General features: G+C 40.4%; 1 protein-coding gene across 5 annotated transcripts in view; it reads right to left on the reverse strand.

Annotated features, from left to right (window-relative positions):
* SLC25A13 (solute carrier family 25 member 13) overlaps positions 1-14,775 on the reverse strand; it is a 190,305-nt gene that overhangs the window by 149,441 nt on the left and 26,089 nt on the right. For all 5 annotated transcript variants that reach the window (XM_045052405.1, XM_003982783.5, XM_019825505.3 and 2 more), the window contains one exon: positions 5,169-5,222. In XM_045052405.1, the coding sequence (XP_044908340.1) occupies positions 5,169-5,222 (54 nt within the window). The remainder of the gene's footprint in view (positions 1-5,168; positions 5,223-14,775) is intronic.

The raw sequence follows: 14,775 nt of genomic DNA on the forward strand, positions 1-14,775 counted from the left end.
GGAAAACTGGATAAAACGGTATTTTTTCTCCTGTTAAGGAAAAAAAGATTTACATACGTACACAGAGACAGAAATACAGAGAGATAGGTATATAAAATACACATTTATATATAAACATAGATTGTATCTATTGGGTGGAATCACAAGTTACTTTTCTTTACACACTTGTGCTTTTTCAATTTTTGTCAATGAATATAAAGGTTTTCACTTCAATAGTTTTCAAAAAAGAAGTTTTTCCAATTTTGTTAACACAAATTTTAAATACACATGTTTTGTTGACAAAGAATCATTATAAAAACCCGAGTGCAACCCACTATGTATTATTATTACAAACTGTAATATGGCCTATTCCCCTTGTCTAGTCCCTTTACCCAGTTTTCCCACCTCCCACATCTTACACTACAGGCATCAGCTACGTCCACCTCTGTACTTGTAAACGCTAGGTATCACCCGCTTTGGTCTCCCTTGAGCTAATGGTTTCCTTCTCAATTTCCCCATTCTTAATTACTGGCACCTCTCTCACCCAGACAGTATAGCCAATGGTCATATTTATCCCCTGTTCCCTCTCACTCATCACACAAGGCCATTTTCATCAAGCAGTCCTTCAAAATGTCTTTACCTTGCCCACTCGCCATTTCCCCTGCCGCCACAACCCCAATCAAGTCTTTAGGGCCTCACACCAGGGTTGCACCCAACGCTGCCAAACTCACGGGCCTGCACTACCAACCAAATCTCACACCCATCCTGCCAGTGTCACTGGATGACTCGGAAAATCTCCGATGGCTTCCTATTGTTCAGCAGACACGCCAAATTCCCAATTATCTTTCTAATTTTGTCACCCACACCCTGTAATGCTTGGCAGACTCCCTGGCACAAGGCTGAATTTAAATAAACATTTGAAGAAGGAGCAAGAATCCTTCAACCTGGAGAGGCTGTCTGCTCCCAAACCCATTTCCAGGCCTCTGTCAAATGTGGCCCTCTCCCCTGGAACTCCCCACCTGCTCTCCTCCCTGCCTCTCCAGCCCCACTCATCCCGGGGCTCCCCAAGTTCCCTTTCCAAGGAGCCTCCTCTGACCACTCCCCACCACGGGGACCACTCTCTCCATTTCCTGTGGCATTTTTAAACCACATACCTGTAGGTCAACCTACATTCTTTCTTACCTGCTGCATGCCTGTAAATCTGGCCCCTTGTATACAAGCTGATCTCCTTGAAGACATGGTCCCAGCTTATACTTATTTTGCACATCCTACTCACTGCAAAGTTTCTGGGAGCTTTATTTAAACTGTAAGCACTCAGTGCATCTGTCCAAATTAACACGAAGGAGCACCAGAAGTGTCAGGCAGGCAAAAATCGCATGTCAACATTTAGGTTAGAAGCAAAACTGAGCACACCTGGACTTCAACTTTCACCCAGACAAAATGTTACCACCCACTTATCACCAGAACAGGCTGCATAATAAATGCCTCGGGCTAGGAGTGCCCTATACCAAGTCCCATCCTACCGACCATCCCAGTGCACTGCCCAGGGGCCTGTGCTGCCGCCCACCTCCCCACCTGGCACTCTCACAGAACTTTGAGTGAAACCTTTGTTTCACACCTGCTGTTTCCTCTGCCCAGAACAGTCTTCCTCTGCCCCACAACCCTCCACTACCTCCTCCATCTGATAAGTACCTACTCATTGTCTAGCCCAGCTGAGACACCACAACCTCTCTGTAACTTCAATGACCCTTGCTAGCAAGATGTAATTAGCCCCACATCAGCTTCCTACTAATTAAGGCCATATAATGCTTATCAACCATGTTATGGCTTTTTTCTACACTCACACACAGTGAAATAGTAAACAGCAAGGGCCATGAATTATGCATCTTTATATCCCCAACGCTTAACACTGTACTTAACACACAGTAAGCAACTCCCCCCCAAAAAAGAAAGAACAAAGTGGCATTGATTTGAATCGTTCTTAAGGATAAAACAAAATAAGTCAGAATTGGGCCCAGTGCAGTCCTCCAGGACCCCGCTTTCCTTATCTCTCCCAGATCCTCTGGCTCTCTCTGACCTCCGCAGTTGCCAACTCCCTGCTATTGGCACATCTGGTCCAGAGGTCTACTTCCCCCAAGCTACAGAAGCATCTTCTTTTTCTTTTTTTTTAATATTCATTTATTATTGAGAGACAGAGAGACACAGAGCGTGAGCAGGGGAGGGGTAGAGAGAGGGGGAGACCTAGAATCTGAAGTAGGCTCCAGGCTCTGAGCTGTCAGCACGGAGCCCGACACGGGGCTCGAACCTACAAACTGCGAGATCATGACCTGAGCCAAAGTCGGTCGCTTAACCAACTGAGCCACCCAGGCGCCCCTACAGAAGCACCTTCTAACTAGTTTAATACACAGAAGGTAGGGTATTTGTTAGGAAGAAAAGTCAGGAAAAAGTCACAGAGAGTCAGCAAAGTAGTTAGGTTTATAGAGTGCTTACTGCTGATCCATACATAACTAGAAAGACCAGCCACAGTGGAGACGTGCCTGGCACAGCCCCCACAAGCCCGATCCCTATTCTCCTCCCACCACAACACCATCTGTGCCAGATGGTAAACAAGAGATCCCCCGCATGCTGAGCCAAGGTGGATTTGTGTTGGTACTACACTGCCCAGGCCCTATGAGATCACCCGAACCTCTGCCAGATCCACAATCCCTTCCAGAAACTGCTGATCGCTGTTTTCTTCACAGACAGCCCCTGCCCCCCTTCCTGGCCCCATCGTCCCCTTGGACTCAAAGCCACACTCTCACTCAAAAAAGCTACGTTGTCTTAGCCACCCCAAGAGAAGACAGCACTTCCCTAGCTGGTCCCAAAGACTCCACCCCAGCCCTCAGACCCACATCCACAGAAATCTCACAGGTGACTCTCCAGAACTCTGCATGCAATTCCTACCCTCCTTTGGTCTCCCTGACCAATATTTGCCTCCACCATAGACCTGCCTGCTGTTGACATGGAGCAGCTGGAAAAGACACGTTGTTCCAAAGTAGGATCTTAAACTAACCTCGCCAGCTGCCATGTGGCCTCAAAAGGTAGACGCAGCTTTTACCTGGAGCCTTTCCACCAAATCATGCCAAAAGACCAGTAGGTATCCACGATGCGCCACCTTTTAAGACACTCTGAGCTGTCCCCATTTCCTGTCAGAAGGGTGCCCACAACTATTGCTAAACCGAAGTAATAGAGTTCAAAGAATGATTATGACTTTGCCAGGTCAAGTTAATGAGCTTTATCCATTTTTCTAGGCTCTCTGGCAGCCCGCTCACGTGCTCTTCTCCTGCAAGAGGTCTTCCCGAATTACATCGTAAGAGTTTTATAATATAGACCTTAAATATACATACTAACAATGTCTATGGTTCCCTCATACACACCTCATCCCAATTATGGTGGGCCCTGAATGCAGAGCAACAACTAGGCCAAGGTGAGAAACAAAGCATTTCTGTTTCCTGTCCTTTCATTCTCTAGAATCCTTTTCTACCTTAGAATCTCTACACAGTGTTGTCCTCTTGGGCTAAAACCAAATTTATAAACAACTCTACTTTCTTACACATAATCCAAACCTCCTCACAAATCTATCCCGTTTCCTCCCCCAAAAACTGCTCATATTTTTAACCATTTCCTTTTGAAGCCTCTCTCTCTCGTGTTTGAATCATTTAATTTCAAGCATTTACTGAATCAGTATCTAATGCAAATCAGGTGCTGGGCACTTTCATCCAAGTTTTTTCACTGAATCTTTAAAAATTTTTGTAACTTGTTATGAAAATGCTCACACATGTACAATATAGAGAAAACAGGGTAAGAAACGTAATGATCCATCTACCAGTTTCAAAAACCATCACCACACCAACCATAGTTCACCAAAACTGGACGATTTAAAAGCAAATCTCGGACATCATAATCTCATCTGTAAATACTTCAGTGTGTATCTCTAAGAGAAAAAAACTCTTTGTAGCTCTCGCAATAAGAATACCATCATCCGGCCTAAAAATCAATCAGTAACAATTCCTTAACACCAGATAACCCTGTCAGTGTTCAAATTCTCTGATTTCTTGGTATTTTTTTTTTCAACATTTTTTATTTATTTTTGGGACAGAGAGAGACAGAGCATGAACGGGGGAGGGGCAGAGAGAGAGGGAGACACAGAATCAGAAACAGGCTCCAGGCTCCGAGCCATCAGCCCAGAGCCTGACGCGGGGCTCGAACTCCCGGACCGCGAGATCGTGACCTGGCTGAAGGCGGATGCTTAACCGACTGCGCCACCCAGGCGCCCCTTCTTGGTATTTTTTAATAGTAACACAATTTGATGAGGAAAGTGATGCTCACAGCATTGGTAACTTTCTGAGCCATATTATCTGGGACATGACAGACAGTCAAGTTTCTCATTTGAAGCCCTGGTCCTCTGTCTGTACAGCACAGCTGGTTTTCCATCATGTTTAGAAAAAGCTCACATATATGCTTTTTAAAATGATCTTTATAAAACTGTCCTTTTCTGAGTCCTTTAATTCCAGGTGAGTAACATTACATGTGGTTCACCGTCTGGGACCCGAGGTAGACTTTTAATTAGAGTATCATTCATTCACTGCCCAATGTCACAACCTAGGGGAAATGTAAGACACCAAGGAAATATGTGATATCTGTTGTGATCTAATATGTACTGTTACTCACACCGAGGGCTCCTCACCTGGCACTACAGTTGCAATTAAATGAGGGTAATGACAATGAGGGTGACAACAAGGGTAGATGTCTCCGGACAGATGAAGGATCATGGGAATTTTACAAAGAGCTTTAAACATCTTAGGAGAAAAAGCATGATCATCAAACCGCACAGGTGAATCCTGGAAAGGTAAATGAGTCGTGAGACTAAATGCCCCAGCAACTCCTTTCCAGTATCTGACACCATATGAGAGAAAAGGAATTAAAATGTAAACCATATTACCATCACAAACAATCACCTACTAGTTTCTGATGCATTTCAAAAAATACATATAATTGTAACAGATCTCTTTCCTAAGTCTCATGTAAAGATACCTTTGGGGATTTTTTCAAAAAATATAACAATGAAATAAAGAACTGTTTGAAAATAATCTTTAAAAATTTGAGAACACAAATCAAATAAGAAACAAAATAGATTCTTTTATACTGACCTTCAAAAATATTGTTCTAAGCTCAGCTGGATCTGCTCTCTTGGTTAAAACCACCTATAAATAAACATAAAAATGTTTATATTATTAGAACAAAGCTGAGACATCAAGCTAGCAGACTGAAAGAAAATAAACTCCAGGTTAGAAATTAGTGGATTTCGTTTTTGTAGTTAGAGCACCAAATTTCCCCAGTGCATAAACTGCTCCCTGGATTTTAAATTGGACTCCTTATGTGGCTTCTAGAATGATAACAGGCTGTGCAAGAAACCAGTAAAGCTCTTAATATGTGGTCTAATGGATATCATTTTTTCCAAAAAATAAGTAGAAAAAAAGAAAAGCTGAAACAGATTTGGAATCACCTGGCATTTTTTAAACTACACACCAAAGTGACCCATACCCTTTCATAGAGGAATATTAAATATCAAAGTACAACTTATTTGTTAACTATGCATGAGAACATAGTTCTTAAGGAAGTTAGTGAACAAGGCAAATCATACTAACAACCAAGGGAATTACTTCCCACAGTTCCGCCAGGAATACGCATGAACGCCTATCTGGGCATGCCATGTGAGCTCTCCTCCTTTCCCCGACTTTTAATTTCAGAAGTCAGAAGTCTCCAAAGGTATGACTATTATGCTCCACATTCTCAAAATACAAGGGGCTACGGTTACCTTTCAAGAACAAAATTTGACAGATTAGCTCAGAATAGGTGTTGTGCTTAATTCCCCAGCCCACAAAGTCCAAAAACATTAGTGGGGAAAAAGCAAGACAAACTTGAATATGGCTACCCCAGGCTAACACAAAAGAGTCCTTATGTGGAACCAAACAGTGGGCTTATTCAGTGTCCCATCACCCAATCCTGCTGGCAAAAACCGTCATGAGACTGAATTCTCACCAAGCACAGCGTCACCCCATGATACAGCCAAGGAGGGGTTCCTGGAACCACCCTAATACCGGAGCCATGGCACTATCCACAGGGAGATTTATGCAAATTGTTCTAAATCCTTTCTGTGTGTTTGCAAAGGCTCTTCTGAGATCTTTGGACAATGTGTTCTCTGTCTCTAAATATGTAACTGCCTGAGCTTCTTGGCCTGCCACTGTCAGGAATAATTTTATTAACTAATCACTGGAATGGGAGAGGTAGTTTTTCTGAAACAAGTTGATTGGTCACCTTGTTTCCCAGAGCAAGACTGATAACTCCTTTAATTTCAGCAGAGTACTTGCAACCACCAATGCTACTTTTATCCATAAGATTTGGTAATCTTTAAAATTCTGAATTAGTGTTCTTTGGTGTTCATTTAAGGAGGAAAAAACAGAATGCTAACCAACCTAAGAATGATAGTGCCAACCTAAAGGTTTCAGGAGAAGATTCCCTCCTTTCAGGCTTATATTCTGAGAAAGGTAGAATAGGCCAAACACCACTGGAGAAGATGAGACAGCATAAAAACACCTCAACCTTCTTTTTTTTTTTTTAATTTTTTTTTTTTTAACATTTATTCATTTTTGAGACATAGAGAGAGGCAGAGCATGAGCGGGGAAGGGACAGAGAGAGAGGGAGACACAGAATCTGAAGCAGGCTCCAGGCTCTGAGCTGTCAGCACAGAGCCCGATGCAGGGCTCAAACTCATGAACTGCGAGATCATGACCTGAGCCGAAGTCGGATGCTCAACAGACTGAGCCACCCAGGCGCCCCTCAACCCTCTGAACAGCAGAAAATACTCTCCAGTTCCACATTTCAAGACAGTCCATAAGTATTTTTTAGAAGGCATATGGTGACCCTAGGTACTTAGCTGAGTTTCCTTTTAAAAGCAAAGGTAAGTTTCCACAAAGTGAACCATTCTTGCTCCATTTGAATACCACATCCTTTAAAATGTAATTAATTCACTATGCCATGCACTTCATTAAGTCTTCCCTGGGCAGAGTGAACTTCCCCTGCCCTAAATTCCCATAGCATTCTTCCATGACTAACCCCCACATGCACATTCAGTGTTCCCCACCAGGACTACACCTCTCTGAGAGAAAGAAACAAAGCTTTCACTCTGTAACTCTGCTAAGATCTAAGGCACAGGAGAACACCATCCATACGGGAAGAAAATAATGAAGATTAGAGCAGAGATAAATGAAATAGAGACTAAAAGGACAATAGAAAACATCAATGTCACTAATAGCTGTTTCTTTGTAAAGATAAACTGACAAACCTTTAGCTAAACTCACCAAGTAAAATGACAACTCAAACAAAATCAGAAACAAAAGAGAAGACATCAACAATTGACACCACAGAAATACAAAAGATCATAAAAGACCACTATAAACAACTATAGCAATAAATGGGACATCCTAGAAGAAATGAATAAATTCAAGAAACATTATTACATAAACACATTACAAACCTACCAAGACTGAATCATGATAAAATAGAAAAATCTAAAGAGATCAATACTAGTTAGGAGATTGAACCAGTAATTTAAAACTTCCAAAAAAGAAAAGTCCAGGACCAGCTAGCTTCACTAGTGAATTCTACCAACCATTAAAAGAAAAATTAATACCAATCTTTCTCCAACTCTTACAAAATATAGAAGAGGAAGCAACTCTTCCAAACTCATGGGCCCAGCATTACCCTGATACCAAAATCAAACAAGGATGCCACTAGAAAAGAAAATTACAGGCTAATATCCCTGATGAACACATATGCAAAAATCCTCGACAAATATTAACAAACGAAATTCAACAGTATATCAAAAAGACCACACACCATGATCAGGTAGAATCACTTCAGCGATGTAAGGACAATTCAACAGCCACAAATCAGCTGATATGATATACCACATTAACAGAATGAAGAATAAAAGTCATATTTTCATCTCAATAGACAGAAAAAACACCTGACAAAGTTCAGAATCTATTTATAATAAAATTATCTCAATAAAGTAGGTATAGAAGGAATGTGTCTCAACATAATAAAAGCCATATATGACAAGCCCACAGCCAACATCATACTCAACAATGAAAAGCTGAAAGCCTTTCCTCTGAGATCAGGAACAAGAGGAGAATGTCCACTCTTGCCACTTCTATTCAACATAGTTATTGAAAATCCTAGCCAGAGCAACTAGGCCAGAAAAAGAAATTAAAGGCATTCAAATTGCAAAGGAAGAACAAAACTGTCACTATTTGCAGATGACACGATATTATATACAGAAAACTCTAAAGTCCCCATCAAAAAACCATTAGCACTAAAAAACAAATTCAGTAAAGTTGCAGGATATAAAAATCAATACACAAAAATCTGCTGCATTTCTACACACTAATAACAAATTATTAGAAAAATAAAGAAAACAATTCCATTTACAATTGCATCAGAAGAATAAAATACCTAGGAACAAATTTAACTAAGGCGAGTAATCTTATATTAAAACCTACAAACCATTAATGAAAAACCAGAGGGAACACAAATAAATGGAAAGATATTCTGGACCCATGGATTGGAAGAATTAATTGTTAAAATGTCCACATTATCCAAAGCAATGTACAGATTTATTACAATTCCAATTGAAATTCCAATGGCATTTTTCTTTTTTTTTCTTTTTTTTAAATTTTTAAAAAAAAATTTTTTTTTAACGTTTTATTTATTTTTGAGACAGAGAGAGACAGAGCATGAACGGGGGAGGGGCAGAGAGAGAGGGAGACACAGAATCGGAAGCAGGCTCCAGGCTCTGAGCCATCAGCCCAGAGCCTGACGCGGGGCTCAAACTCACAGACCAGGAGATCATGACCTGAGCTGAAGTCGGACGCTCAGCCGACTGAGCCACCCAGGCGCCCCTTTAAATTTTTTTTAATGTTTATTTATTTTTGAGACAGAGAGAGGCAGAGCATGAGTAGAGGAGGGGAGAGAGAGAGACGGAGACACAGAATGTGAAGAAGGCTCCGGGCTCCGAGCTGTCAGCGCAGAGCCCGACGCGGGGCTCGAACTGACGAGCCGTGAGATCGCAACCAGAGCTGAAGTCAGACGCCCAACGGACCGAGCCACCCAGGCACCCCCCAATGGCATTTTTGAGTCCTATCATTTGTATGCAACCACCAAGAACAAACACACACACACACACACACACACACACACACACACCCCCCACAAAAAGCAAATAGTCAAAGCAATCTGGAGAAAAAAGAACAAAGCTGGAGGCATCATACTTCCTGATTTCAAACCATATCACAAAGCTATAGTGAGTAAAACAGTGTGGTACTGGCATAAAAATAGATGTATCAGTGAAACAAAATAGAGAGCCCAGAAACAAACCCAGCCATATATGATCAATTAATTTATAACAAAGCAGCCAAAAAGAGATAATGAAGAAAGCATAGTCTCTTCAATAAATGGTTTTGAGAAAACTAGAAAACTGCATGTAAAAGAATGAAACTGGACCATTATCTTACATCATGTACAAAAATTAACTCAAAATGGATTAAAGACTTAATGAACCTAAGACCTGAAACCATAAAATCCCCAGAAGGAAACACAGGTGGTAAACCCTTTGACACAGGTCTTGGCAATGAGTTTTGTTTTGTTTTGTTTTAATATGACACCAAAAGCAAAAGCAACAAAAGCAGAAATAAGTTGAGTGGGACTACATCAGACTAAAAAGCTTGTGCACAGCAAGGAAACCATCAACAGAATGAAAAAGCAACCTACTGAATGGGAGAGAGTACTTGCAAACACGTATTTGATAGAGGCTAATATCCAAAATATATAAAGAACTACAACTAAATAACATAAAAACAAACAATCCAATTAAAAAATGGGTAGAAGATTTTCCCAGAGACCTTTTTCCAAAGAAGACATATAGGTGGCCAACAGACACATGAAAAGATGCTCAACATCACTCATCATCAGGGAAATGCAAATCAAAACTATAATGAGATATTACCTTACACCTGTTAGGCTGGCTATTATCAAAAAGATAAGATATAACAAGTATTGGCAAGGATGTAGAGAAAAGGAAACCCCACACACTGCTGGTGAGAATGTAAACTGGTGCAGCCACTATGGAAAACAGTACAGAGTTCCTCAAAAAATTAAAAACAGAACTATTCCACTTTGGGGCATTTATCTGAAAAAAATGAAAACACTAACTTAAAAAGGTATTTGCACCCACAGGTTCATTGCACATTATTTACAATAGCCAAGACACAAAAACAACCTAACTGTCCATCAATGGATGAAAGGATAAAGAAATTGTAAGATAGATATTTAAAAAATCCATATAGGGACCCAACAATTCTAAGTCATGTCATCTAATGTGCATAGAACATTTTATATTTTCAATGTAAGACCATTACCTCACTGGATCCCCACAGCAAAATCTGAGACCTGGAGAGTACTTAATATTGGCCCCACTTTACAGAAGAAGAAACTAAGACTCAGAGAGAGTCAATTTTTTCCCCAAAAGTCAGATTTGGCACTAATTCATACTTGCATTTCTAAGTGTTGTCTGAGCTGGGATCAGATCCCAAATCTTCCATCCCCTACTGTATTGGTCTTTCCACTGAGCCACATTGCAGGAAGCTTCAAACAGACCATAACTTATGTTAACCATTAACAAAATACATGCCTAGAAATCAAGAATTTCCCAGTTTCTCCTAATACCACCAATTTATAGTGTCCATCCAGTGATTAAGAATATGGCTTTAGTGTCAGGCCACCTATGATTGGGGATCAAGTGTGACCTCTGAAGTCACTAACTGTGTGACCTTGAGCTACATCCCTGATCTCTTAGCCTCACTTTCTTCATCTGCAAAATGGAAGTCCTGAATGGTTGAAAGAGTGATAAGAGAAAATTACATACAGTAATTTCCCCTAGGAGAGGGGAAGAGAAGGCACACACCAGTCTGACTGTGGCCCCAGCGGTGGGCTGGGGGCAGACATCAGGTCTGACTGCGGCCCCGCCCACCAACTCCAGTTATACACCACAGCACAGGGGAAGTGCCCTGCAGATCGTCACCACGCCAGGGACTATCCAAAATGACCAAGCGGAAGAATTCCCCTCAGAAGAATCTCCAGGAAATAACAACAGCTAATGAGCTGAACAAAAAGGATTTAAATAATATAACAGAAAGTGAATTTAGAATAATAGTCATAAAATTAATCGCTGGGCTTGAAAACAGTATACAGGACAGCAGAGAATCTCTTGCTACAGAGATCAAGGGACTAAGGACCAGTCACGAGGAGCTGAAAAACGCTTTAAACGAAATGCATAACAAAATGGAAACCACCACAGCTCGGCTTGAAGAGGCAGAGGAGAGAATAGGTGAACTAGAGGATAAAGTTATGGAAAAAGAAGAAGCTGAGAAAAAGAGAGATAAAAAAATCCAGGAGTATGAGGGGAAAATTAGAGAACTAAGTGATACACTAAAAAGAAATAATATACGCATAATTGGTATCCCAGAGGAGGAAGAAAGAGGGAAAGGTGCTGAAGGGGTACTTGAAGAAATAATAGCTGAGAACTTCCCTGAACTGGGGAAGGAAAAAGGCATTGAAATCCAAGAGGCACAGAGAACTCCCTTCAGACGTAACTTGAATCGATCTTCTGCACGACATATCATAGTGAAACTGGCAAAATACAAGGATAAAGAGAAAATTCTGAAAGCAGCAAGGGGTAAACGTGCCCTCACATATAAAGGGAGACCTATAAGACTCGTGACTGATCTCTCTTTTGAAACTTGGCAGGCCAGAAAGAATTGGCACGAGATTTTCAGGGTGCTAGACAGAAAAAATATGCAGCCAAGAATCCTTTATCCAGCAAGTCTGTCATTTAGAATAGAAGGAGAGATAAAGGTCTTCCCAAACAAACAAAAACTGAAGGAATTTGTCACCACTAAACCAGCCCTACAAGAGATCCTAAGGGGGACCCTGTGAGACAAAGTCCCAGAGACATCACTACAAGCATAAAACATACAGACATCACAATGACTCTAAACCCATATCTTTCTATAATAACACTGAATGTAAATGGATTAAATGCACCAACCAAAAGACATAGGGTATCAGAATGGATAAAAAAACAAGACCCATCTATTTGCTGTCTACAAGAGACTCATTTTAGACCTGAGGACACCTTTAGATTGAGAGTGAGGGGATGGAGAACTATTTATCATGCGACTGGAAGCCAAAAGAAAGCTGGAGTAGCCATACTTATATCAGACAAACTAGACTTTAAAGTAAAGGCTGTAACAAGAGATGAAGAAGGACATTATATAATAGTTACAGGGTCTATCCATCAGGAAGAGCTAACAATTATAAATGTCTATGCGCCAAATACCGGAGCCCCCAAATATATAAAACAATTACTCATAAACATAAGCAACCTTATTGATAAGAATGTGGTCATTGCAGGGGACTTTAACACCCCACTTACAGAAATGGATAGATCATCTAGACACATGGTCAATAAAGAAACAAGGGCCCTGAATGAGACATTGGATCAGATGGACTTGACAGATATATTTAGAACTCTGCATCCCAAAGCAACAGAATATACTTTCTTCTCGAGTGCACATGGAACATTCTCCAAGATAGATCATATACTGGGTCACAAAACAGCCCTTCATAAGTTTACAAGAATTGAAATTATACCATGCGTACTTTCAGACCACAATGCTATGAAGCTTGAAATCAACCACAGAAAAAAGTCTGGAAAACCTCCAAAAGCATGGAGGTTAAAGAACACCCTACTAACGAATGAGTGGGTCAACCAGGCAATTCGAGAAGAAATTAAAAAATATATGGAAACAAACGAAAATGAAAATACAACAATCCAAACGCTTTGGGACACAGCGAAGGCAGTCCTGAGAGGAAAATACATTGCAATCCAGGCCTATCTCAAGAAACAAGAAATATCCCAAATACAAAATCTAACAGCACACCTAAAGGAACTAGAGGCAGAACAGCAAAGGCAGCCTAAACCCAGCAGAAGAAGAGAAATAATAAAGATCAGAGCAGACATAAACAATATAGAATCTAAAAAAACTGTAGAGCAGATCAACGAAACCAAGAGTTGGTTTTTTGAAAAAATAAACAAAATTGACAAACCTCTAGCCAGGCTTCTCAAAAAGAAAAGGGAGATGACCCAAATAGATAAAATCATGAATGAAAATGGAATTATTACAACCAATCCCTCAGAGATACAAACAATTATCAGGGAATACTATGAAAAATTATATGCCAACAAACTGGACAACCTGGAAGAAATGGACAAATTCCTGAACACCCACACTCTTCCAAAACTCAATCAGGAGGAAATAGAAAGCTTGAACAGACCCATAACCAGCAAAGAAATTGAATCGGTTATCCAAAATCTCCCAACAAATAAGAGTCCAGGACCAGATGGCTTCCCAGGGGAGTTCTACCAGACGTTTAAAGCAGAGATAATACCTATCCTTCTCAAGCTATTCCAAGAAATAGAAAGGGAAGGAAAACTTCCAGACTCATTCTATGAAGCCAGTATTACTTTGATTCCTAAACCAGACAGAGACCCAGTAAAAAAAGAGAACTACAGGCCAATATCCCTGATGAATATGGATGCAAAAATTCTCAATAAGATACTAGCAAATCGAATTCAACGGCATATAAAAAGAATTATTCACCATGATCAAGTGGGATTCATTCCTGGGATGCAGGGCTGGTTCAACATTCGCAAATCAATCAACGTGATACATCACATTAACAAAAAAAAAGAGAAGAACCATATGATCCTGTCAATCGATGCAGAAAAGGCCTTTGACAAAATCCAGCACCCTTTCTTAATAAAAACCCTTGAGAAAGTCGGGATAGAAGGAACATACTTAAAGATCATAAAAGCCAATTATGAAAAGCCCACAGCTAACATCATCCTCAATGGGGAAAAACTGAGAGCTTTTTCCCTGAGATCAGGAACACGACAGGGATGCCCACTCTCACCGCTGTTGTTTAACATAGTGCTGGAAGTTCTAGCATCAGCAACCAGACAACAAAAGGAAATCAAAGGCATCAAAATTGGCAAAGATGAAGTCAAGCTTTCGCTTTTTGCAGATGACATGATATTATACATGGAAAATCCGATAGACTCCACCAAAAGTCTGCTAGAACTGATACAGAAATTCAGCCAAGTTGCAGGATACAAAATCAATGTACAGAAATCAGTTGCATTCTTATACACTAACAATGAAGCAACAGAAAGACAAATAAAGAAACTGATCCCATACACAATTGCACCAAGAAGCATAAAATACCTAGGAATAAATCTAACCAAAGATGTAAAGGATCTGTATGCTGAAAACTATAGAAAGCTTATGAAGGAAATTGAAGAAGATTTAAAGAAATGGAAAGACATTCCCTGCCCATGGATTGGAAAAATAAATATTGTCAAAATGTCAATACTACCCAAAGCTATCTACACATTCAATGCAATCCCAATCAAAATTGCACCTGCATTCTTCTCAAAACTAGAACAACCAATCCTAAAATTCATATGGAACCACAAAAGGCCCCGAATAGCCAAAGGAATTTTGAAGAAGAAGACCAAAGCAGGAGGCATCACAATCCCAGACTTTAGCCTCTACTACAAAGCTGTCATCATCAAGA

The sequence above is a fragment of the Felis catus genome, chromosome A2 (genome assembly GCF_018350175.1).
Source record: "Felis catus isolate Fca126 chromosome A2, F.catus_Fca126_mat1.0, whole genome shotgun sequence".
NCBI classification, from domain to species: Eukaryota; Metazoa; Chordata; class Mammalia; order Carnivora; family Felidae; genus Felis; species Felis catus.